General features: G+C 48.2%; 1 protein-coding gene across 11 annotated transcripts in view; it reads right to left on the bottom strand.

Moving 5' to 3' along the window:
• Positions 1 to 25,877, bottom strand: part of ERC1 (ELKS/RAB6-interacting/CAST family member 1) — a 1,928,212-nt gene that overhangs the window by 176,524 nt on the left and 1,725,811 nt on the right. For all 11 annotated transcript variants that reach the window (XM_085652245.1, XM_085652246.1, XM_085652244.1 and 8 more), the window contains one exon: positions 2,916 to 3,017. In XM_085652245.1, the coding sequence (XP_085508371.1) occupies positions 2,916 to 3,017 (102 nt within the window). The remainder of the gene's footprint in view (positions 1 to 2,915; positions 3,018 to 25,877) is intronic.

The following is a 25,877-nucleotide window of genomic DNA, read 5'->3' on the forward strand; positions in this document are numbered from 1 at the left end:
ACAAAACATGACACCTTGTGACGAAGAAGGGATGTGGTGGCTAAAGGGTGTTTGCCAATATAAAATGCTATATAGAGTGAGGAAATCAACTCTGGTAATCATAATATTAATCATTTTAAACAATATTAATCTTTTTCTAAAAAAAATACTCAAGATTTCAACAAGGATGTACAAAAACAACTGTAGCTATGAATTAATAAATTCTGATGCCTGAACGGTTGCCTAGATCTAAGGTTGTAGCAAAGAGTCAACCCTATTATAAACACGCAGATGACTTCGGGTATCTCAAACATGGTTTTCTAAGAATGTCATCCAATACGTTGGCAAGAATGGGACGGGTGTCTAGAACTAGGTATCTCATCGAGAAATACTTTGTTTTAAGAACTTCAAAAAATACCATGAAGATGAAACAACAGTTGTAAAAATGTAACAGGGTTGAAAGGCAGGTCTCCTGGATTTCTAAAAAACAAATCATGTCCATTGGATACTCTGAAAGAAACAGACCATGAGGGAGAAGGTCAGTGTAGAGCTCCAAGACACTTGAATCTGTGCAGGAGGTTTTTGCGAATTCATAATATTCAATGAGAATTGTGCCAAAGATTGCATAATGGTAGCATCTGATAGTACTGAATTAGACGCCTGTAGTATTGTATCAGAAGAAGGCAACACCATGCAAGAGAAGGGAAGCAGTGCAGTTGTTGAATGTAGTGTTCTCGGTGTCAAAAGAGTAACACAGAATTCTGTGGTTGAAAAGATGTCTTCAGCACTGGAGAGGCCTTGAGGGAATTCTTTACGAACCAGGAGGTATGACCACTTTACCAGTACGAAGGCACGACTGTCTGGATAGCAGTGAAGTCCTGAGAAAGGTAAACAATCCCTGAATGGCACTTGCTCCCAAAGTGACTGTAATGCTAGTAGTGATACAAGGGCAATCTAATCATTCTTCTGAATACTGAGGACTTACCTTCATCATGCAAGAACATGATATCAAACTATGGCCGCCGTCAGGCCTACAATGAAAGATCGGCAATCGCCCTATAGGCAACTCTATGGAGAGAGAAGAACATGTGCAGTCTCCAAGTGAAGATTGTTGTCAGGCAGCAAGTAGCAATGCATACTATCCACAAATTAAATATGGGATGGTGGCCTGTTGCTGAACTATATTCCAAAATATCATGTAAAAGCACCATTATATTAGACGAAAGCAGGTCGGAGCCACAAAGAAATGGAGATGAAAAGAACGGAAAGAATACTGGCTAAGCTCTGAAGCAGTAAATGAGTCTGACTGAGGTAGGGGTACTAGCAAATGCATACAAATGGGCTATACACATACACAATTCTATAGCAGTCTGAAATTTTGAGCTGAATAATCAGTTTGTTTCGGGAGGTAGTTCTCATCAAGCTGTGCATTTTAAGAACGGCCAGTAGAGACAAAGAGCGACTCAAACTTGCCTCTCAGGAACTGTAGCCACACTGGTACCGCTTGACTGACACTGAGACAGACATACAGACAGACACACACACACACACACACACACACACACGCGCGCGCGAAATGTTTTCTATTTAAATGCAAGATCGGCCCAGAATATACAGGAAACTGAAAAATACAATCAGTTCTACATCCCTTGGTCATAGAAGTCAGGGTATGCAAGATCAATTATGTAGCACAACAGTGTGTAAATCTTAAAATTGAGTGAGCTGAAGTTGGGAAAAATCATATGTGTACTCTTGATATTTTGTGCATGCTTGCAAATTAGGAAGCAAATAGGGAAAAGTATTTTTTCTATACTTTACGCTTGCTTGCGGAGCGGACTAAAAGTGGGTAAATGTAAATTGTGTGTCTGCATGTCTTGCTCATGCGAACATTTTTGGCCACTAGTAGGGAAGTGTAATTTGTGAACTTTATTGTTTTGCGCAACCTTGGGCAGAAAGTGGGGCAGGACGATTATGTACTATTGTGATTTGAGCATTCTTGCACATTAGGCTGAAAATGGGGAAATATTTTTTTGCACGCTTATTTTCTTTTTTGCAAGCTCGCAGATTGGACAGCAGGTGGGGAAAAGTCATTTGTATGCCTACATGTTGTGTGCAGAATATGATACTGGGCTGAACGTGAGAATGCCGTCAGTTGTGTATATCCATGTTTTATAAATGCTAGACAGTCAAGATGGTTAAACCTATGAATTTGCAATTTTCTCTGGAAAATATGACAGTTATTCTATCTGAAAGAAGCAGAATACGACCATTTTAATCCAATCCACGTTACTTTATGTTTTAGTTGTGTTTCAGTGCAGGAGAGTGTTCCCTTGGTCAGCAAAAATAAATGAAGGTACTGATTTCAATTGTAAACGAAGCAATCTCACAACTTCAAGAAGAATTTTATCTAAGACCTGCAATAAAAGTTTTGATTTTTGTGTGTTAGTGTTTTGCCTCCGCCTATGGTGTGTGTGTATGTTTCTGAATCAACAGGTTCTAGGATAATGTTCTTTGTACTTTTGGGGAGAAAAATATTTTTAAAAAACGTACTTAACTAAGGTTTTATATGTTCCGAACACATGCATTAATCATTAATATGGAATCCTTTCAATACTCTTTAACTTGGTGAGAACGGTGCGTCCTAAGGTTGTGGTAGGCGTCTAATACTGAAGTAAAGGATGCGCTACGGTATTCTTTCTTGCAGTGGTTTATGTACGTAGGGTGTTTTACGCAGTAAGAGTTCAAGCAAATTCTGTTATTCCAGCAAATGAAGCGACTTAAGTAGAAAAGCCTCCTAAAAAGGCCCTGTTTCTCTGGCCGTTTGTGCTCATTGGACTCCACGCTGCACACAGATCGCCGCCTCTCACTCTCTTTCGGATACTTAGCAGGTGCCCGAGTGGCCGCTGGGTTAGACAGTAACAAGAAGCCCTGCTCACCTGGTCTGGGGAGGGTTTATGGTTGGTTTGGTCCGAATGAGACGCGCACTTGAGATGCTCATCGTCATAGTTATCTGCCATCAGTTTCATTCGGTTCTGAGTCTGCAGCGGGAAAAGAGGAGAAGTACCAGTCAGAAATGTATGGCAAACGATTTTGTTTTGTCAGTTAAAGATACAAAAGCACACATAGGCATGATGAGGCCGTTGAAACCTGGGAGCCTGTGTGGACGCAAAGCAGCAGTGGTGACAAAGACGTCATTTCCTGTCCGTTAGTCTGTGCCTATCATCGCACACAGCCCTGTAAAATAGGTCAAAACTGTAATCACTTGTAAATGGGACTGCTCACCCGTTAGGTCTCAAGGCGCTGGCTGGTCTGCGCTTCAGTGGGAGAGCTAGAGTATCCCCGCCTCTAGTGTGTCCCAGACAGTAATAGCCTCTGCCACGAACCCATATTTAAAAAAACATATTTTTGTTGGTACCAGTCAAGAGTTAAAAACTTAAAACACACTAATTACCAATAAAACATTCAATCCAATCGCAACTCCCAAATCAGCAAGTCCATTTAGCTTTTAGTTTCCAGGTTTGTACACCACATCTAGTGAAGAGACTGGCTCAATTTCTACGTTTAGAGAAATGCATTATTCTATCACAAACATATCTCAGTTCTTAGGGAATGTTCAGCAACCTGGTTATACTAGGGGAAGATCATCAAAAGGAAAGGCCCCCACCTGGTCATACCAGGGGAAGATCATCAAAAGGAAAGGCCTCCACCTGGTCATACCAGGGGAAGATCATCAAAAGGAAAGGCCTCCACCTGGTCATACTAGGGGAAGATCATCAAAAGGAAAGGCCTCCACCTGGTCATACCAGGGGAAGATCATCAAAATGAAAGGCCTCCACCTGGTTATACCAGGGGAAGATCATCAAAAGGAAAGGCCTCCACCTGGTTATACCAGGGAAAGATCAAAAGGAAAGGCCTCCACCTGGTTATACCAGGGAAAGATCAAAAGGAAAGGCCTCCACCTGGTTATACCAGGGGAAGATCATCAAAAGGAAAGGCCCCCACCTGGTCATACCAGGGGAAGATCATCAAAAGGAAAGGCCTCCACCTGGTCATACTAGGGGAAGATCATCAAAAGGAAAGGCCTCCACCTGGTCATACTAGGGGAAGATCATCAAAAGGAAAGGCCTCCACCTGGTCATACCAGGGGAAGATCATCAAAATGAAAGGCCTCCACCTGGTTATACCAGGGGAAGATCATCAAAAGGAAAGGCCTCCACCTGGTTATACCAGGGAAAGATCAAAAGGAAAGGCCTCCACCTGGTTATACTAGGGGAAGATCATCAAAAGGAAAGGCCTCCACCTGGTTATACCAGGGGAAGATCATCAAAAGGAAAGGCCCCCACCTGGTTATACTAGGGGAAGATCATCAAAAGGAAAGGCCCCCACCTGGTTATACGAGGGGAAGATCATCAAAAGGAAAGGCCTCCACCTGGTCATACTAGGGGAAGATCATCAAAAGGAAAGGCCTCCACCTGGTTATACTAGGGGAAGATCAAAAGGAAAGGCCTCCACCTGGTTATACTAGGGGAAGATCATCAAAAGGAAAGGCCTCCACCTGGTTATACCAGGGGAAGATCATCAAAAGGAAAGGCCTCCACCTGGTTATACCAGGGGAAGATCATCAAAAGGAAAGGCCTCCACCTGGTCATACTAGGGGAAGATCATCAAAAGGAAAGGCCTCCACCTGGTTATACCAGGGGAAGATCATCAAAAGGAAAGGCCTCCACCTGGTCATACCAGGGGAAGATCATCAAAAGGAAAGGCCCCCACCTGGTTATACTAGGGGAAGATCATCAAAAGGAAAGGCCTCCACCTGGTTATACTAGGGGAAGATCATCAAAAGGAAAGGCCTCCACCTGGTTATACTAGAGGAAGATCATCAAAAGGAAAGGCCTCCACCTAGTGGTGAGGCAGTTTCTTTATCAGTACAGAAGAATGTTTCATCACAAAGGCACCTTGTACCGATTTACAGACTGTGGTACACTTCCCACGCCTGTCGGTGAGGATTTCAAAGGACACTAAAAAGTGAAATGATTGTCACAATTGTGAGGTTTCCAACTATTGTAATACTGTCGAAACCCTGGTACTGTGTTTAATTCTGCAGGAGGAAAAGAGTCAGCCTTGGAAATACATTGTTAGAATTACTTCCGATTTTAAATGTGTCACCTAACTTGAAAAAACTAGAGAATTATTTTCACAAGTAAATGATTTCCACACTGTAAACTCACATATCGTGTTAAATAAACTAAATAAAAAACACATTATGAAGACACGTAAAGCATCCGTCTGAAAACCTCTGTAAAAGCTGCCTGGTCTGTTTAAACCCCAGTCTCAAATGCGATTTGCATTCTTGTGAACCCACATGCTTTACTTTAGAGATACCTGCTGTAGGAACAATTATTGAGAGTAATTCAGCGAGAGCCTTTATTTATGCAGAAACCATACAATAGATGGTCGATCTAAGCTTAACAATTAAGTAACACCCAAATGATGACAAGCTTAAAGTGTTGCATAAATTATGCAAAACACCAGCTAAAACTCTGGGTATATCCTGTATTTATGTAGAAAGCTAGACAAGGTAACGGTATAGTTGCGCCTCGCGCTGCGGTGATTGCTGTGCATTTTTAACTCTCCCGTTTTGTATTTATTTTTATTTTATTACCCTTGGTTTTATTCTGGGATCAGGTAGGGGCTCCCCTCCCTCTTACCGCATTTAATTTGTATAAAGCACCGCCGTTTGGTGGGTCCTGGGTCACGGGTGGGTCCATAGTCCGGTTTGGGCGCCATCTTTGGTTGGGCTGGTTTCTTTTCCCCCGGCGGGCGCCATTTGGAGCGCTACTGCACCTGGACAGCCTCGTGGGACACCTATTTAAAGACGTCCCCCCCGCGCAGCGGGGTCGCGCAGTGGGACGCCGTCGCTTAGCCGGAGTCGTGCCAGAGTCCTGCCCGTCTGCGCCCGTCCGCGCTGAGGACGCATTGGGCGCAACGGGTTTGCCTGAGGCTCTTGTGTGTTAAGTGTCGGGATGATTACCTATTCAAATCTCACTCTGCGATCTATTGATCACTCCATTCCGAAGTGTGATCAGTCTCAGATTCATCCGCTAAGTGGCCCCTATCGGTGTGCCTGCAGAAGATGGGCACTTGGCTCTCCTGTGTGCATCCGTAAGGGAATTTTCTCTACTGCTCCTCGAGGTAAGGGCGTATTGCCTTCACTTCGAATATTTAGTTTAAATGTTAGGTCTCTGGTTCAACATCATATAGCCTTTTTTGACCTCATACAGGAGGAGTCTCCTGATATATTCGCGATCACGGAAACGTGGTTGCAGGAACACGATGCAGCCATTATTAACTTGGCTTTCCCCCCGGAGTATTCCATCTTTACACTAAATCGGTCAACTAGAGGCGGGGGTATCGCCTTGGCTGTTAAATCTAGTTTCTCCTGTAGTTGGAAGGTCTTAAACATTGCTGGATGTGAAAGTGCCTCTTTCAAGATCTCGATCAGCCCCCAGTTTACGATCTCGGGGATGGTGGTTTATCGACCCCCAGGCAGTGATGTTGCATTTAGAGAAGCCTTCCCTGATGCCGTTAGCTCTCTGGCAATTGGCTGTGCCAATTTTTCTATTTTTGGGAGACCTTAACCTCCACTTTGATAACAAGAGCATATCGGCAGTTAATAATATCTTAGCTGACCTTGAGGCCCTCCAATTGGATCAAAAGGTAGCCCAACCCACCCATGTAGGAGGGCACACGCTAGATCCCTTCTTTACTAATCTTTCGGAAGCTTCAATCTCCTCCATAACACCCTTGGGGTGGACGGACCATTTTCTAGTGGCCATTCGAGCTCCTCTGCCTGAGACTCCTTCTATCCTTCCTTCTAGACTAGTTTTTAGAAGGCATTGGAATAAACTTAGATTAGAGGACTTACACAAGGTCTTGGCTGTAGATCCGCTGGGACCCTTGGAGAATGCTGAACTGGGTTATGACCAGTTCTGTCAGTGGATCACTAGGGCTCTTGACGTATTGATTCCTATTATAGCGAGTAAATCCCGCGCTAGAGATTCAAGCCCCTGGTATGACAGCGCCCTACGTGCTTTAAAGGGTACCTGTAGGCGGGCTGAGAGAGAGTGGCGGAGGCACTATGACGCGGCCAAGAAAGCGTTGTATCTGACCTCCGTCAAGGTCTACCATCGTGCCATATGTAGAGCTCGCGCGGCGTTCTACTCGGAAGAATTCCGCAATAGCTCTAATCCATCTAAATCTATATTCAAGGCCCTCAAAGATCTTTTGGCCAAAAGAATCTCTTCTCCTGTATTGGCTTCTACCTCTCATTGCGAGGCTTTGGCATCCTTCTTCTTGGAGAAAGTGCAAACTATTTACCGGGCGTTTCCTCTTACGGGGCCTCCATTGGGGACTCTGGTGGTTGTCCCAGGTCTCCCCATCTTGGAGTCTCTTCCTCTGCTTCTACCGGAGGAATTTGATGGAGTAGCCCAAAAAATCAAGTCTGGATCACCTCTGGATCCATTAAGACCTGTCTCCTTCAGAGATCAGTTCTTTGTGGGACGCCCTATAGTGCGTTCTCTTATTAACAGATCACTGGCGACGGGCATGGTCCCAGCTAAATGGAAGTGGGCAGTGGTCTCCCCTATTTTGAAGAAGCCTTCATTGGACCCTTCGAAACCGGAGAATTACCGGCCAATTTCTCTACTCCCCTGGCCGGCAAAAGTTATGGAGGCCCATGTTAACCAGGCTCTTTCTGACCACCTCATTCGAGCTAATATCCTGGATGATACCCAGCACGGGTTTCGTGCTGGGCATAGTACGGAGACAGCCCTTCTCGCCATGGTGGAACATCTGCGTAGGGTGTTGGATGAGGGACAGACGGCGGCGCTAATATTATTAGATCTGAGCGCCGCCTTCGACACCGTCTCTCACCACATCCTTCTACGTCGCCTGGAGGAGATAGGAATTGGTGGGTCCGCCTTACAGTGGTTCCGTTCCTTTCTTGATGACCGTTCCTTTTGCGTTGCTATACCGCCTCACCAGTCCAAATTCCATCCTCTGGGCCTGGGGGTGCCGCAAGGTTCCTCGCTGAGCCCTACGCTCTTCAATCTTTATGTGAGACCGCTGGCTGATGTCGTCAAGCAGTGGGGCATGACGATGGTCTCTTATGCCGACGACACTCAGCTAGCGGTCACTATCAGCGGGGATGCTGAGCAGGATGCCCTCAGGTTCCAGAGTGGACTGAGGGGGGTGGCGAGTTGCATGAATGTAAATTGTCTCCAGCTCAACGCTAAAAAGACTGAGGTTATGGTCGTCGGGAAGGGGCGGGAACTGTGGGGAGATAGATGGTGGCCACCGGAGCCATGACCGGTTCCAACTCCGGTCATGGAGTTGAGAAACTTGGGAGTATGGCTGGAGCCCGCTCTCAATTTCGTGGGGCATTCTAAGAAAACTGCGGCCTGCTGCTATGGGGTTCTTCGCGGTTTGAGATCAGTCTTGAAGTTTTTCGACCCTCCAACGAGACAGCTGGTGGTTCAGGCGACTGTAATCTCACGCTTGGACTATGCTAGCTCCCTCCTGATAGGGGCAAATCAGGCGGAAATCAGCCGCCTCCAACGCGTCCAAAACGCAGCAGCTAGAGCCATAGTTTGCTTGCCCAGGTCTTGCTCTGTTTCCGGGACTCTCCGTTCCTTGCATTGGCTGCCGGTGAAAACTAGAATCAATTTAAAAGTTTTATGCCTGGCCTTTAAGATCCTGAAGGGCTTAGCCCCCCGGATTCTTCAAAATCTTTTGTCTTTTTATGTACCAACTCGCTCTCTGAGATCAGTGGGCCATGCACTTGTGATGGTCCCGAGGTTTAAGCTTAGTCGTATGGGAGGTCGGTCCTTTCGGGTGAAATCAGCAGTGCTGTGGAATTCTCTCCCGTTGGAGATTCGCCTGATAGACGACCTTTTGGCATTTCGTAAAGCTTTAAAAACCGCATTATTCTAATTTTTCCCCTTAGTGTTCCCTATTTTTCTCTCTCTGTTGTTGTTAGGTGCGGCTATGTTTACCTTGCTATGCGCCAGGACGCCCCTTAGCTGGGGCAGCTGTGCGCAATACAAATGCCCCTAACATAACATAACATAACATAACATAACAAGCTGCTCATTTTGAAGGAGTTCATCTACAACACCAACAACTTTCTAAATCTACCCCCTCAAATGTTTGTGTTACTAGCAGAATCTTTAGGCATTGGATGAGCCCAACGCAATCTATACAGAGCTACAGAAGTGATAAAGACCTTTGCGGCAAAGCCTTCAGGTGAAGGATTAGCTAGAGCTATCCACACCAAGCTGAAAACAACGACAAAGGCATTGTACCACTCTGAGCAGAGTATTACGGATCGCAATAGAGAGGGATCGTCAAAGTAATATGGTTTGTCTTATATAATGCTTGTGCACTGTAACCTGTGACAACTGTTTAATTGACAATACTAGAAATTCTTAAACAGAGGTTTCTCTCTCTTATCGAAGGCGTTGACTCAACCTGGCACAATAGGCATTACTTTAAAAAAAAAAAATGCTGCTTTTGTAAAAACTCTACGTGCACGTTGGTACTTTCAAAGGGTGTCTGCTTCTTATAAGACCAATTCTAGAAACTTCTGTATTACAGTGTAATGTTGTGCTTCACTTCGCCTCGGGCGCTAATCTCCTTGGTGATGTTGGGGGAATTCTATGGCAGGACCGGAGGATTCAGATTAGGCTTTTCTCTCTCAAATTTATTAGCTCCAGCAGCCTTACAAAGTACTACAATCCATGTGAAAAATTACATTTCCCATGAACATAGGTAGGGAAAACGAAAACATAAAAAGTTCAACAGAGGCAGCCAATCCTGCGTGAGGACGTCCCATAACTCCCCCCGCGGACGCTCTATCTTCCTCTTTGTTCGCTGCTGCAGCAGCATCAAGATGAGTGGCTTTATATTTTCCTGTCATAGTTGGGCTAATTGTGTGTGATTTTCCCTGTTCTGCCTACTCGGCGCATTGTGGGGTTTATTTCAATGACTTTTCTTGTGTTTGTGAGTTAACGCTGTTTTCTCTTCACAGGATCGGCCGCAGGAGTGTAGTTCGCTCCTTCGCGGCCAATGAGATTGCTCGCAGGCTTACGGCGTGGTACGGCCTAGGGGACTGCGCGCCCTCTCGCACTGCGCACTATTCAGTGCGTTTTACACCCCACGCGACAGCGAGTTGTCTAGTCCCGCTTTGAAGTCTAGCGCGGTTCAGACCGTCTCGATACAGCTGCGGGGGAAGATCTGTTTGTTTGTTTTCACGCGTTTGGGCTAATTACTTAATTTGAGAGCCCTGCCTGGAGCCTAAACACTCGCATTGCGGGTAAGACGGTGGCTTGTAGGAAAGGACCGGCCCAGGCAGATATTTTTCAATACCCTCAGTATTACGAGGGAGGTGTTGGTCCCAAGCTTACCCATTTATTAAGTGCACGTTCTGTGTTTGCTGATCAGGGTTTTCCCTATTAATACCTCTTTAGTGCTGTCTTTGACCCTATTATGAAGTATGAAAATGATAACTATGAGGAGGAGGAGGAGGTCATGTACCTTTCCGTGGATAACCATTTTTTGTCAGGTCATGGACTCCTCCATCCTCAAGGCGGTGTCCCAAGTGGTTGCACCTTTGGAGAAGAAAAATGACCTTTTACAGGCGCAGTGTGCAAAACCCCTTGACCAGAGGGAAGATCTGTCGGGGAAAGCACCCCTACCTCCAGGCCAACCCTCCACTAGCACGGTGGAACCCAAACGTAAGCGTCCAGACGAAGCAGGAGTGGACACAGACGCTTTTGCTCGCCTCAAGAGGGTGTTTATGGACGTCAAGAACCCCGACCCACCCAGCACCCTAGAAGGTGTTCTGGGGGAACGCTTTGGCATCCCTGATGATGTGGCTACAGTGGACCCAGATGAGTCCCCGCAGACCTCTAATGGGGATGAGGAATCGGAGAGGCCATGGCTCCCATCCAAACTGGCACAGTCAGCATCTCAGGACCTAGGTACAGACATTCTTAACCCAGATGATCTATTACACCCACGCTCCTTGCAGTGTGTTACCGCCCCTAAGGTGGCAGCCTACATGTCAGCCAGACTGCGCAAACCCCTAGACCAGGAGGTAAGTAGTTGTTTGCACGCAGACTGCCCGATACCTACCCTGGAGGGTAAGGTAGCAGTTAAACCCGAAGTGGATCCTAAGATGTCCACCTTTTTGGCAAAATTCACCGGCGATCCCAAGAAGGGCATCGATCGCTCACGGAGAGCGTGCCAAGATAAGCTCTTGGACACGGCAGGGCCCTTGCCGAAAATTTTAGATATGGCCGAAGACGCCAAGGCTTCGGGCACTCTGATTTCCCCAGACACCCTCTCTAGATGGGCGCAAAGGGCAATCATTTTCTTGGGGGAACGCCAATGTGGCAATATCGACAGAGCGTCGCAGATCCCTACTTATAAAAATAGATCCTAAGTTAGGGGAGTTGGCCACATCTGAAGCGGGTCCAATTGCAGAGGGCAATCTCTTTGGAGACCCCTTCGTGAAGGAATTAGGTAAATATATTAATACCTTTAATTCGCTGGACAAAGCCCAAATGTCGATTAAACGGATCTTCACCCCACGTGTTTTTGGCGCAGCCAGTCATGGCAGGGGGCGCTCAGCCGGCCGTCCTTACAATAGAACCTCCTTCAAGCAGGGCGAGTCCCATATAGGGCAGTACCAGGACCCGGAGAAATTCGGGAACTTCTACCTGACCAGGAATTTTCACTGTCGCAGGGGTGGCAGAGGACGCGGAGATGGTTCCTACAACAACTAACGTGGTAAGAGTCCAGAGTCTGAGGGAGGTAAAGTTGGGAGGCAGACTACAGTATTTTCTTCACAATTGGTCTTTGCTTACCTCCGACACTTGGGTTTTGCAAACTGTCCGAGGGTTTCAAATAGAGTATGTCGACCTACCTACTCAGTCCCTCGCCCCAATCCCATAACTTTCACTCGGGAGCAGAGGGAAATTATCGACAGAGAGAACTCAGAGTTGTTGCGGAAAGGGGCAATTACCACCTCCACTCTACCACTCTACACCCCCGAGGTTTCCTCAGCAACATCTTCTTGGTGGAGAAACAGGACGGGGGCTACCGCCCCGTAATAAACCTTTGAGAGTTCAACAGGTGGCTCATTTACCGCCATTTCAAAATGGAGGGTATTCACCTCCTGAGGGATCTGCTGCAGGCACAAGACTGGATGGTCTGCCTGGATCTCAAGGACGCTTACCTTACGATCCCGGTTTTCCCCCCTCACAGACGCTTCCTGCAGTTCCAGTGGGGCTCTCAGGTTTTCGAGTTCGCCTCCCTTCCTTTCGGGCTATCTTCCGCTCTGTGGTGTTTCACCAAGGTGATGAAGCCTGTTGTGGAGCGTCTCAGGTCAGAGGGCGTCCGTTTGATAATTTATCTGGACGACATTCTCATCATGAGTCAATGCCCCCAGCGTCTGCTGGCACAGCTGCAGCAGACAGTGTACCTCCTGGAGTCTCTGGGATTTGTCATCAACGAGAGCCCGATACTAATAAATTGATCACTTGTGTTACCACATTCACCCCTCTCTCTAATAAAATCAAAAAAATCATTAATCGCAATTGGAAAATCCTAAACAGCGATGCACTGAACATCCCCACACCTCGCTTTGCCTTCAAAAGAACCACTAATCTCAGAGACCAACTGATCAACACACGACCACGTCCAAAACAGGCGAGAAAAGAGAACACCCTCTGGGACCTCCCAGCAGTGAAGGGCCATTATCCGTGCGGCACGTGCAGTGCTTGTGCCTCGACACGACACACAAAATTCTTACAACTGGGCAATCTCAAATGGGAACAACGTAAACACACAAATTGCAATACTACCAATTGTATATACCTGATCTCATGCCCATGCGACCTTCACTATATCGGAATGACCACCAGACCCATCAAGATAAGGATTGGTGAACACAAAAGCACCATCAGACGAGCTCGCTCAACCACTAAATTGACAAACCATTTTTTGGAAAAGGGTCATCCATGTGAGGTGATCCAGTGGACCATTCTGGAATCTAATACCAACTGGACCAGCGAGTCCCTCTTCAGGCGTGAACAACGCTGGGTTCACCGCCTACACACAGATACCCAGGGACTCAATGACGATATTCCATGGTCCGAGCTATAATATGGCAACACCTACTTCCATTCCGCATATGTCGAGTTCGCTCTTTTACCTCCCAACCTCCTTCCAGGGACTATACTGAACCTGCAGATGACAAATCGTACACTGACTTTCGTTGATACAGCTCAGAACGATTCCTCAATAACCCGACTCTGACACTCGCCCTGAGACCAGTCGGTTTACTGATCTCTCACTAAACACACTCTAAAACACGCCTTTAGACCGGCCGATCGACTGTGGGGGAATAACATCGACATATATTGGGGGTCTGTAACCATCCATACACCTGGATGCCTGAACACCCCTTGGGTACCGCGGCCCCCACATTGATTTCATGCCTCCCTTCTGATATCTAGGAGGTTGTGCCCTCTGTGTGTTAGTAGTGTTACACGATGACAGCTGAGGCATACCTGTACCACATAAAGTCTGGATTACTTTCCGTTTTCTCTCTACCTTGGTAGAAACGCACACGAGTTCCCTCACGTCCCGCATGCGCAAGGAACACACGCCACTCACTCCACGCATGCGCGGAATACCCATCACGCATGCGCGTAAGAATACAGAGACCTGGGGAGCCCCTACGCATGTGCAGCTCTCGGTTCAATGACTGAACGTTTTTTCACTACCGGAAATAGGCACCGCCTCAGTACCTGTGCCTCCCACTTTAAATACACGGGTCAGGTCACTTCACCTACCTTCGAGCTGGCGTCTGGACCGGGCAGGTTTCCAGTGCCGTCACCTGAGCAACCCGTGAGTATTCCTCGAGGCAACCACACTCTTCAGCCTAACGTAAGTCTCTGCCCTGTGCATTTTGGATAACCATGTAGTAGTTCTAATGCTCTACTTTTAAACATTTTCTCCTCTCCCCGCGGGGTACTCCTTGCTGATACCTACCATTGCCGCCTATCAGCCCTAGATGGTGTGGGCCTCCTACGCCGCTTTAAACTCAAGGAGTAATCCCAACTCTCTTTTTAGGTAAGAGTACACTGTGCGTTTATCCGCGATAATTTTGCGGACCTGTTTGTGAACCATTTTGAGCGATATATAGTGTCTCTATGACCCCCCTCCTTTCGCTATACGTCTGGTGAACCTATTGCCCGGCCTGGTGGAGGTGTTTGAGGCCCGTGGGATGCACTAGTTACCGAGCCCTACCTTGATGCTGGGTACTGTGACCCCCACCGGGCCTCGATACTTATCACCCCTGGCTGACATGGGACATCACCCACAGCTGTCCGCTCCTCTAAGCTCGAAAGAATCACGGGCCATTGGTGTGTGAAAGCATGACTGTCTCCAAGCAGTATGTAGGTTCCCTCATTGCTGCTTACATATGCCGAATGATATGGCACTTCCGCATGTGTATTTTAACCCCTCTCTTGTGTTATGTTTATTATTTCTTTCTGGTCTAGGTCTAGTGCAAAGGGGGCACAACAGACTCCTTAATCACACATCACCTGGTTAGGAGACACTAAAACACCCCCCTTTTTGCCTAGTGAGAGGGTGATTACTACCCCTCCCACTACACTTAGTCTGTGCACCCCTTCCACACTACTCACCACTACTGGTCCTGATGAAACGCCAGGGATCACTTTGACCACTTAAGGCGCGAAACATGTCGACCATTTTTTCCTGCTACCATAGACACATTACGTCTTGAAAGGTAACAATTTACTCACGTTTTTATTATACCAAGGGTACCTCTTTATTAAAATACTCCCTTAGGCAACCCTTAGGTATTTTTATCTTTGCACACACTACCCTCACCACTGACCCCGGTACTCTCCCTCCGCACACCCGCATGCACCCATCGGCAGCTCTCTAAAAGATCTCCGCTAAAGAGACCCTTCGGGGGACCCGTAGGGCATTGCACCGCCGGCCCGACGAGGAGCACAGCCCGATGATGAAGCATGACATCCTTCGGGGTGTGTGAGGGCAACAAGAGACACTTTTTGCTGTCTCCCCCCATCTCTAGTACCTTACCCTAGACCCAGTACCTATAGATATATCTTTTCTTCTTCTTTATTTTTGTGGTTGGACTTGGTTGATTCACGACCATACCCACCCCGGAACAGTGCCTTCTAGTGATTATCTCATCAACGAGACCTAGTCAGACCTGAACCCTTCCCAGAAGGTGCAGTGTCTGGGCTTCATGATAGACTCGGTTGCGGCTACCTTGTCTCTGCCCTCTCGGTAGTTATCCAAGATCAGACACGAACTGAAGCGTATGTTGGCCAGGTCCATGATTTCCCTCCGCCATTTAGCCAGAGTGGTGAGCCTTCTATCGTCTTCGATTCAAGCTATATTCCCGGGACCCCTGCACTACAGGGCCCTTCAGCGCCTCAAAGCCTATCACTTATGCAAAGGCCTCACCTACTCTCAGGTCGTACCCCTCACAGAGCAGGCCAGGACAGAACTCCAATGGTGGGTCCAACATATGGAGGCCTGGAACGGCCGAGCAATTTTCGGTTCGCAACCAGATCTGGTAATAGAGTCGGACGCCATTGGTTCTGGTTGGGGTGCCCGTTGCGGCGAAGTGTCTACCAGCGGAAGATGGTCCTCTTCCGAGCAGGTCCTTCACATCAATTGTCTGGAGTTGATGGCGGGCTTGTTCGCAGTAAAGTGCTGGACAAAGGACAGGATCCAGAGTTGTGTTCTGCTCAAGATGGACAATGTGGCAGCGGTGCGCTACATCAACCATCTAGGAGGTACTCGGTCCAAGGCATTGTCAAATCTGGCCCGCGAGCTTTGGGAGTGTTGCCTATCCAGCCAGATATCCCTGTCAGCCGAGCATCTACCGGGCTCGTCCAACCAAGTTGCAGACTGGTGCTCTCGTCACTGGAAGGACACCAGCTTATGGCAACTACATCCCAGTGTTGTCAGGGAAATCCAATCTGGATGGGGTCCCTTCTCGGTGGACCTCTTTGCCTCCCGCCTGGACGCCCAGCTGAAATGTTACTTCAGTTGGCGCCCGGATCCGGAGGCAACGGCAATGGATGCTTTCCTACAGGATTGGAGCAAGGAGCAGGGTTATGCGTTTCCCCCCTTCGCAATGATCATGAGGTTATCAACCCAGGTGAGGAGACAACAGGCGGACCTAAAGGTGGTCACTCCGATATGGAGGTCGCAAGCCTGGTTTCCGGTTCTGATGGAACTTTCCTGGGATTTTCCAATCCCTCTACCCCTCGGTCTCGATCTCCTCAGGGATCCTCAGGGGAATCCCCACCATCTTCTAGTCACAGGCGGCCTGCTCTTTTTGGCCTCGCGGGTTACAGGCAACGCTGGAAAGTCCCAGGCCTTTTGGAGGACACTGCCATGTTGCTCTCTAAGTCCTGGGCCGAGAGCACCAATAAGAGGTACCGGTCCACATGGTCAAGGTGGGGGAGTTGGTGTCTGCGACAACAGGTGGATCCGATGGGGGCGGACATTGTCTACATCCTTAATTTTTTTGCCTCACTGGCAACGGAGGGACTGGCCTATAGGTCAATCAACACCTTTCGCTCAGCAATTTCGGCGGGCCATGTTCCATTGGATAATCGCCCGGTTGGCGAACATCCTTTAGTGTGCAAGTTGCTGAGAGGTATCAGGTTATCAGTGCCTCCAGAACCATGTTACTCGGTGTTATGGGATGTGAACAAGGTTCTTAACCTGTTTCGCTCCTGGCCATCCAACAAGAATTTGTCAAGGGAGCAAATGTCGGCTAAACTCGCGATGTTGCTATGTTTGATTTCATGTCGCAGGGTTTCGGATGTGAGGGCCCTAGATCTCACGGGCCGGGTCTTCACTCCGGAAGGCGTTACTTTTCACATTGCTAGACGAACTAAGTGTAATTCACGATCTGTGTCCTATCCCGCTTTCCCAGACATCCCAAAATTGTGTGTGGTCAGAGCGCTCAAAGCCTACGAAGTGGCAACAGTAGATATACTTCCACATGGCGTTAAACAATTGTTTATTGCTCTTACTAAACCACACAGGGTGGTTTCGTTCTCCAAGATTGCCAGATGGGTCCGCTGGGTGATGCAGGAAGCAGATATAGATACCTCCCGATTTGGAGCTCATTCGTTGAGGGGTGCAATGGCATCCAAGGCATTTTCCCTGGGAGTGCGGCTGGAGGATATCTTGAATGCTGCAGATTAGTCTTCGGATTCCACCTTCAAAAGATTTTACTTTAAACCAGTAGTGTCCCTGGGATCTTTGGTGGTGGATAAGCTTTAAACTAGCCTAATCTGAAGCCTCCGGTCCGGCCATAGAATGCAAAATTTCCCAGCTAACGTGCAGGAAAGTTTCAATTCTATTAAGGACGCGGAGGCGAGGATTAGCCCACCCGGGTTTTTTCATCCGCACCCGCCCAGAACTTCGGCGTACGTATGGTGAGTAACTGTTTACGGTAATACTTCTTGACAATAGAATGTTGGTCCTGCCATTGTTGTTTACTTACCTTTTGTACATAGGGTTCTAGTCTCTTGGACTTACCTACATGTTTTCTTGCCTTAGGATCGGATGCTGGCAAGCAAGAGTAACCACAGACTGCCTGGATGGGGTCGCACGAAGAAAGAGGAAGTTAGAACGTCCGCTGGGGAAGTTATGGGACTTCCTCGCGCAAGATTGGCTGCCTCTGTTGAACTTTTTCTGTTTTCATTTTCCCTATGTTCATGGGAAATGTAGTTTTTCACATAGATTGTAGTACTTTGTAAGGCTGCTGGAGCTAATAAATAGGAGAGAGAAAAGCCTAATCCTCGCCTCCTTAATAGAATTGAAACTTTCCTGCACTTTAGCTAGGAAAATTTGCATTCTATTACTCCATTGTTCTAGGCTTCACAGCTCTTTTTAATAAATACGTTTAGACTAAATCAAAACTTGAAAACGAAGTTTTCTTCCACAATGGCTTTTTTAATAAATACACTCTGTCTAGCATTTGCACAGTGTCAGAGAACTATGTGACTACATGCAATAGTCAAGCACCTTACATGTAACATCATGGCACAGACTTTAAAAAACTCTTCAAAGCTGTGCACAAAACACTAATGAACAAGTTACTTACTTTTGGAAACGCCTTATATGATTGAGGCTAACTAGCCACAGATTCTTTACCTTAGAATTATTACCAGATTGAATCCAGATTTTTTTTGTGAGCAGTACACCAGCAAACCAGTAGGTGGCGTTGTTTAGCTCCGCATGTCGTCATCGGCAGTGACTTCCGCGGTGCCTATCTAGGAGCCATCCCAATGCACTGACGTCGGTTTCTTTTTGTTACTTTCCATGCCACGAGCACAGAGCCACAAAGAACACTGACCACTGGTGTGGAAAACTAAGCATCCTTGACCCTATAAATCTGTTCGCAGAGTGGGGAGGATTGGTGGGTAGGTAAGGGATCTGTGGCTAGATAGAGTCTCTAACACATAAGTTGTTACCGAAGGTAAGCAACTTGTTCATCTCATAGAGACTACAAGTCGCAGATTCCTTATCTTAGAATAGATACCCAATCAATACCTCTGCAGAGGTGAGTCTACTAAACCGTTTCTCACAAAAAAGTCTAGCAGGACCAAACAAGCAAAGGGCCTGTCCTGGCGGATCGGACTGTACAGGCAGTATTGCTTATAAACGTATGCAGAGAAGCTCACGTTGCTGCCTTGCAGATGTCCAGGACCGGAACTCAGCATGCTAATGTAGTGGATGCAGCCTATCTCTGGTTGCTTCTTGGCCATTGTATAGCAGATTTTAATACAGAGCACGATCCATCGGGAGATGGTTCACTTCTGCACAGCCTTTCTCTTCTTGACTCTGACATATCCTTCGAAGAGTTGATTGTCCACCCGGAACACTTTTGTGCAGTCAAGGTATAATAACAACGCTCTCTTTGGGGCTAGTCGGTGGAGTCGCTCCTCTTCCTAAGAGGGATACAGTGAGACATAAATGATAGGCAGGATGATGGACTGGCCTACATGAAAGGGAGTGACAACTTTTAGAAAGGAAGCTTTAGCATGAAGAACCAGCTTGTCTAGGAAGATGTTTCGGTATACAGCCTCAGATGACTAGGCCTGGAGATCACTGACCCTCCGGGCAGATGTTATTGTCACAAGGAAGGCTGCCTTGATGGTAAGGAACTCGAGAGAACAGTTGTATAGTGGCTCAAAAGGAGCTGGATTTGAACAGCGATGGCTGTTCGGGCAACTACAGAAAGGCTGAGATGACAGAAAGATAGCCCTTTAAGGTGCCCAAAGCAGAGCCCTTCCAGACAAGAGAAATAATACATGGAAGGATCTGAGAAAGGGGAGCAGAAAGGGGGTCAACTTGCTTTTCTGTACAACAAGCCACGAACTTGCCCCAATGGCAGATGTATACTGCCTTGGTAGAGATACACCTTGCTGCCAAGATAACACTGCAGACTTCGAGCAGAAGGTGGAAAGCTGTCAACAGTCGCAGCTCAATCCCCATGCATGAAGGCGGAGCGTTGACAGGTTCGTATGGAAAACCCGACCCTGCTGTTGCCACAGGAGATTCTCCCGAAGAGGCAGCCTGATCAGAGGACCGACAGCAATGTCAAACAGCTCGAGATACCAAGCTCTCTGAACCCATGCCTGGAGGCACAAGGATGAGTTGGGCCCGGTTGTTCCTGATCTTCTTGATAACTTTGGCCAGAAGTGGTATGGGTAGAAAGGCATACAGGAGGCCTGACTTCCACTTGAGATGAAAAGCATCTCAGAGCAAGAGTAGACTTGGAAACTCCAGTGTACAGAAGTGCTGACATTGCGTGTTATTGGTGATGGTGAACAGATCTAATTAAGGCTATTCCCACTCTTGAACGAGACATTGCACCACCTAGGCATTTTCAGCTCAGGTTGTGTTGAACCACCATGTATAAGCCCTGACATTCTAGCCATGTCCAGAGGCATAGGGCCTCCTGACCAGGGTCCATGACCTTACCGTGCCCTGTTTGTTTCAGTACCACATGACGGTGGTGTTTTCCATGAGCACCTGCACTAGCCTTTCCTTGATGCGCGTTAGACAGGCTTTCAATGTCAGCTGGATTGCTCGAAGCTTCAGTAGGTTGATGCAGAGTCCAGATTCTGCTGGAGACCAGAGGTCTCTGATCTCCACTTCTCCCAGATGACCACCCCCTCCCAGGAGTGACACATATGTCACCACTGTCAGATCTGGCTGGAGAAGGGAGAGGGTTCTGCTGCTGACCCAAACGCACTTTGTTAACCACCACTACAGATCATTTGCAGTTTACTCAGAGCTCTGGACCATGTTGAAGAGATTCCCATGATGCTGGGTCCACTGGAACGTAAGGTCCCACTGCAGAGCCCGCACATGCGTGCAGGAATGTTTCACAAGCACAATGCAGGAGGCCATAGGCCCAGTAGCCTCAGAGTCAGTCTCACCGAAAGCAAGGATGGAGGCTGAAATATTTGTATCATAGACTGAATATCCTGGACACGCCACTGGGGAGGATAATCCTGAAACTGCATCGTGTCCAGAACAGTCAGATGATAGTAAGCACCTGAGAGGGAGTCAGGTGTGACTTTGGCACGTTGATGGGGGAACCCCAGCGAGTGCAGAAGGTCCGCTGTAGTCTGGAGGTGGGAGACGACTGCCTGGGGCGATCTGCCTTCAACAGCCAGTCATCAAGACAAGGAAAAACTGGTACCCCTGATCTCTGCAGATGAGCTGCAACCAACACCATCACCTGGGTGAACACGCAAGGAGCATTGGTAAGGCCAAAACAGAGCACAGAAAATTGAAAGTGTCTGTCACCCACCATGAATCGCAGGTCACGCCTGTGGGCAGGCACGACAGAATGTGGAAGTATGCGTCCTGCAAGTCCAATGCTACCGACCAGTATCCCTGGTCAAGAGCAAACACAACTTGAGTGAACGTGAGCGTTTTGAATGTCTCCTTTTTCCTGAAGATATTGAGAGGGCACATGTCTAGGATCAGTTCTTTTTGGGCTTCAGAAAGTAGCAGGAATAGCAACCACAACTTACTTTTGTAGCTGGCACCCTCTCTATAGCTCCCTTGGCAAAGAGAACTGCTACTTCCTGGCAGAATAAAGCTAGATGGTCCTCCATCAGCCTGTCATAAGAAGGTGGCATGGGTGGAAGGGTAGTCATGAAGGGGAGGGACTGGCTCCTCTGGACAATCTGGAGAACTCAGTGGTCTGACGTTACCGACTTCCAGTGGTGCAGGTGATGGCGTATCCTGACACCCACTGGTTCCCCATGAAGGTTGGAGTGCAAACTAAAGAAGCTTGGAGGCTGCAGCTGCCGATAGGGAAGTGAGTTAGGGGGATGGACCGGGCTGACCTCTGGCTCCCTGACCCACGAGGTCGGTGGATGCTGCGTCCTCAGCCATGAAGAAGCTGGAAAGTTTGCGGACCATGGTGCCTGGGCAGGAACAGGCACGGCTGGAAGCCTTTTCCATGGCAACAAAAGGAGAGAAAAGTAAACTGAGATTGATGAGAGGCCATAGAAAGATCCAAGAACCTGACTGCAACCCTGCTGTCCTTGAAGAGCTCCAGCACTGAGTCCGCCTGGTCTCCAAAGAAGTGGGAGCCATCAAAGGGCATGTCCATAAGTGAAGCATGGACATTCCCTGAAAAGCCAGTTGTCCTCAGCCAGGCGTGGCGTCTTAAGCCCGATGGAAAAAAAAACACTGGTTAGTGAGTCTGTAATGTTCAACCCATATCTCATTGTGAACTTAGCTGCATCTCTCCCATCAGCCAGAGCTTGATAGAGTATGGCCCAGGCTTCCTCAGGGACCACAGGCAGCACCCGCACAACCGAATCCCACAAGGAATGGGAGTAACCGCCCAAAATGCATTGAGTGTTCATAGACTGCAATGCCAGGCTGGTGGAAGACCACATTTTCTTGCCCAAGGTGTCCAACCTCTTGGATTCTCCATCCGGAGGAGTAGTAAGTAATGAACCAGGATTTACACTGGAAGTAGAGACTTGGACCACCAAGCTCTCTGGAGTGGGGTGTTGGGTGAGGAAAGAGAAGTGCCCTCCGGATGGAGCGATTGAGGCAGTCAATTGTCCTGTTCATAGGACACCCTGTCCAGAGATTGGACCAGGCCTCAAGCAGGACGTCCGTGAGCTCTTCATTAAAATAGGAGAAGCAGTTCTGAAGGGGTGGCCTACAGCTGAAGCACCTGTGTCAAGATGTTAGTCTCAACAGCCACCAAGGGCAGCTGAAGGCACAGGACCTCGGTCACCCTCCTCACCACTATAGCAAATGCGGCACCCTCCTCCTTAGCCACGGTAAGAGGAGAGACCAAGCCAGTATCTCGAGAGGTATCCAGTACACTCGCATCTGCCAATTCCTCACACCAGTCCATGTCAGGGTCTAGGGGCTGGTATCCCTCCTGTTCAGTGGCCTCTCCCAATCCTCCCCATGTTCTAGCCCATAGGAATAGAGCTTAGTCTCAGGTCTGGAGGGAATGGCTCCAGTCGGTGCTGAAGTTGGTGTCGAACGACCCCCATCGGAGTTGTGGATAAGAATGGGGACGATGCCACCGAAGGCTGCTTGCGGCGTCAGGGGGAAGGTCAAGGTGATGCGACCGGCACAGGTCCAGATCTATCAATAGATACAGGGGGCCCGACTGGTGATGCGGGAGGACACGTCAGTGGGGGCCCTTCTCAATCCTTGGGGGCCCAAAGGCGTGCCAGCAGGGACGGGCTGCCCAAATATGAGGTGCATGACCTCATAAAATTCACAGAGTTGGGCAGGGATCGCCCCGGCTCTGGGAAACGGCCAGCCCAGGCACAGGCTTATCCACAAAGCAAGGCCTCAAATGACGACGCTCCCTCATCTCGTCGGATTACTTTGACGGACGGTGTGAAGTTGAAGACCTCTTCAACTTCTTACTTTTTTTCCTTATGTGGGACTTAGACGAATGCCCGGATGACTCAGACGAAGATTGATGGCTTTGTGACCGATCCCGGTACCTTCTTCTCAACCAGGATCAAGACCGTCATGGCTTTGAATGGCAAGGAGCTTAAGGGACTGCTCCCCCAAGGCCATAGGGGTGCCTGGCACAGCAGTCAAAGCAGGTCTTCCCGTTGTGATCATGCTCAAGACAGGAGAGGCAGATAGATGTGGGTCTGTCACCGGCATTTGTTGGGGACAGGCACCGCAGAGCTTGGGACCAGCCTTCCTAATGGACATCCCTGCTACAGCAGGAGAAAGATCTAAAAAAACTTTGACAAAAGCCAAAAAAGGTCAGTCAAAAAATGACTGAGGTAGCTCTCTGCGGATCAGCGCTGACTGGTGCAGAAAGAAAAGAACTGACATCAACGTGCTGGGGTGGCGCCTGTATAGGCACAGCGTGCTTCCCTTCCAGAGGGGATGATGCCAGGCACGCAACCCTCATTGGGCTCAAAGGGCTTCAGCCCCCCCGTCGTGTGTGGCAGCCTGGGATGAGACAGCTTCCCAGGCACACACACAGCCTCACCGAGCACTCCACAGGTCTTTAAAAGACCATTTGCTTGTTAATGAGGATTTGTTGTTTTTTACCTCTTCTTAGTGACCCTGCAGCATCACTCTCCCTACTGCTTGAAGAATTAGCCTCCCTCGAAAAAAAAAATTCTTAGCTCGCCCTTGCAATGCAATAGGTCTCGCATTTATGCGAGTTTGACCTATTGGCATTGTAAATGACAAAGTCTTTTATTTATGTTTTGGTTTTTCAAAAAATTAAAAAGGCACTGTCATTCACAATGTCAATAGCTTAAACTTGAGTAAATGTGAGACCTATTGCATTGCAAATGCTTGTTATTATTAAACTCAACCCTAACGGGTGAGTGGATGACATGTGAATTCTACACCTTGTAGTGTCCCATGTTTTTTTGCAACATATACGCCATTTCAAATACATTTTATAGTGTTTTGATGTAAAATGCGCCGACACCCTCCACTGGTTTGCGAGGGACCATTGCAGGCCCCTAATAAAGAATGAAGTATCCTGGTGCACTGTAAAGTTATCATTTACTATGCTGTAAAAGTCAGTATAATAGACTAAATGTATGTGTTGTAGAATGCACAACTTTGTGCCACCACTCCCCCCCCCCATTTGGGGGGTGGGGACACAGCGCCCCGAACCCCGTCTGTAGTGGTCAGACTTGCACGCTGCACTCGCTGTGCAACGTATGGGACTGGCCTGACAATGTGCCACGGGCCACAGCTGCTTTGGCCTCCCAGTCCGGCCCTTGGCCTGCGCCCCTCCCTGGTTACGTGACCCCACACCACGGAGATCCGCAACTGGCCCCCAGATATATCCACACAGTAGCACAGGGCAGGAATGCTGCTTCCACAGCCCTGCAGTACCATTGCGACCAGATGCCTGCGCCAGGCCGGTCACGTAGAACCACTCGGCATCATAAATCACCTCTCGCGTGAGCAGCAGCAAAACAGCGTTCAGAGGGCGCCCTGCTCAGGTACCCCAAAAAATGAGAACCTAGTGCTGGAAGGGGGCGCACCCTCAGCATACAAACCCGGGATTTAATACTTCACCTCCTCTTATGTTCATTGATAATTATGCCTCTCCCGTCCACCTAACACCCAAACTCTCCGGGTTCCTAAATAACAAAAGGGGAACCAAGGACAGCATCAATCCCAGCCTTGCTACCATGCCGTACACAAAACAAGGGCGTGGGTTTAGTATAAAGTCACTCTCCACCATCAGAAAAGTGCATCTCCATGTCACACGCTAAACAGAGACGATTCTGGTGTGTGTGCGCCCCAAAGAGTGACAAAACTACGTTAGATCTCCAATGCCCCATCCCTCCCTCAAATCGCGCAGTCTGCTGCCCAACCCCACTACTGCACAACCGGTCAGATACTATTTTCTATTTAAAACTCACCCCTGTTATGGCCTCGTAGCGCTAGATATTAGCATATCTTGACCACAACATTAAAACTCCACAAATGTTTATTCGTCGTCTAGGGGATCACCTGGTTAAAATTAGGGAGGGTCCCGGAGGCCTATAGTAGTGACCTCATAATGTTCTACTTAGTTCACCTCGCTGCTTCAAGGAGCTACGCTGCGCTCCTGCACCCACGTCGGGCCATCTTAAACACGACACAGCCTACCTTGCCGATTGGTAGCTACCACCTCCAGCACGTCTGCAGGAGAGCACCGAGGGTGTTCGTATTTCGACCCCCAGGACCGAAAGTACCTCCTTGGAGGTCGAGACTCAATGTAATACTGGTCAGTGATCTATGTGATATTACACCCCACCCCCCCAAAGAAACGGCGAGAGCAACCTAAAATGCCTGCTCAGAGAACCGCAGAAAGTATTTTGGCTGAGTGAGGACCCCAATTATATACTCAGCTGAGGGGGGACCCCAACCTTGACAAGTGGATAGAAAAAGGCGCCTGTACCAGTGCTCTGAAGGACAGCGAGCAGTACCAGTCAAAAGTAGGGTCACAAGACTCGAGCAACAGCATAAATCGAAAACGTCACAGAAGCGTGATCCATGCAGGAACAAGCGAGGCGACTCCCTTTAAAATACTCGAAGTGCTGTAGTGCGAACGTGAGAAACTTTCCGTTATGCACCATCATCTTTCACCCTCCAAGAGACCCCATGCGGTCCCAGCGAAGTCAAATATAACAAAACAAAGGACAGTTTCAAACAACCATTATGCAAATGAAAAAAATAGTGCTACTGACTGTAATTAA

Source organism: Triturus cristatus, chromosome 4_1, assembly GCF_964204655.1.
Source record: "Triturus cristatus chromosome 4_1, aTriCri1.1, whole genome shotgun sequence".
In the NCBI taxonomy this organism is placed as follows: Eukaryota; Metazoa; Chordata; class Amphibia; order Caudata; family Salamandridae; genus Triturus; species Triturus cristatus.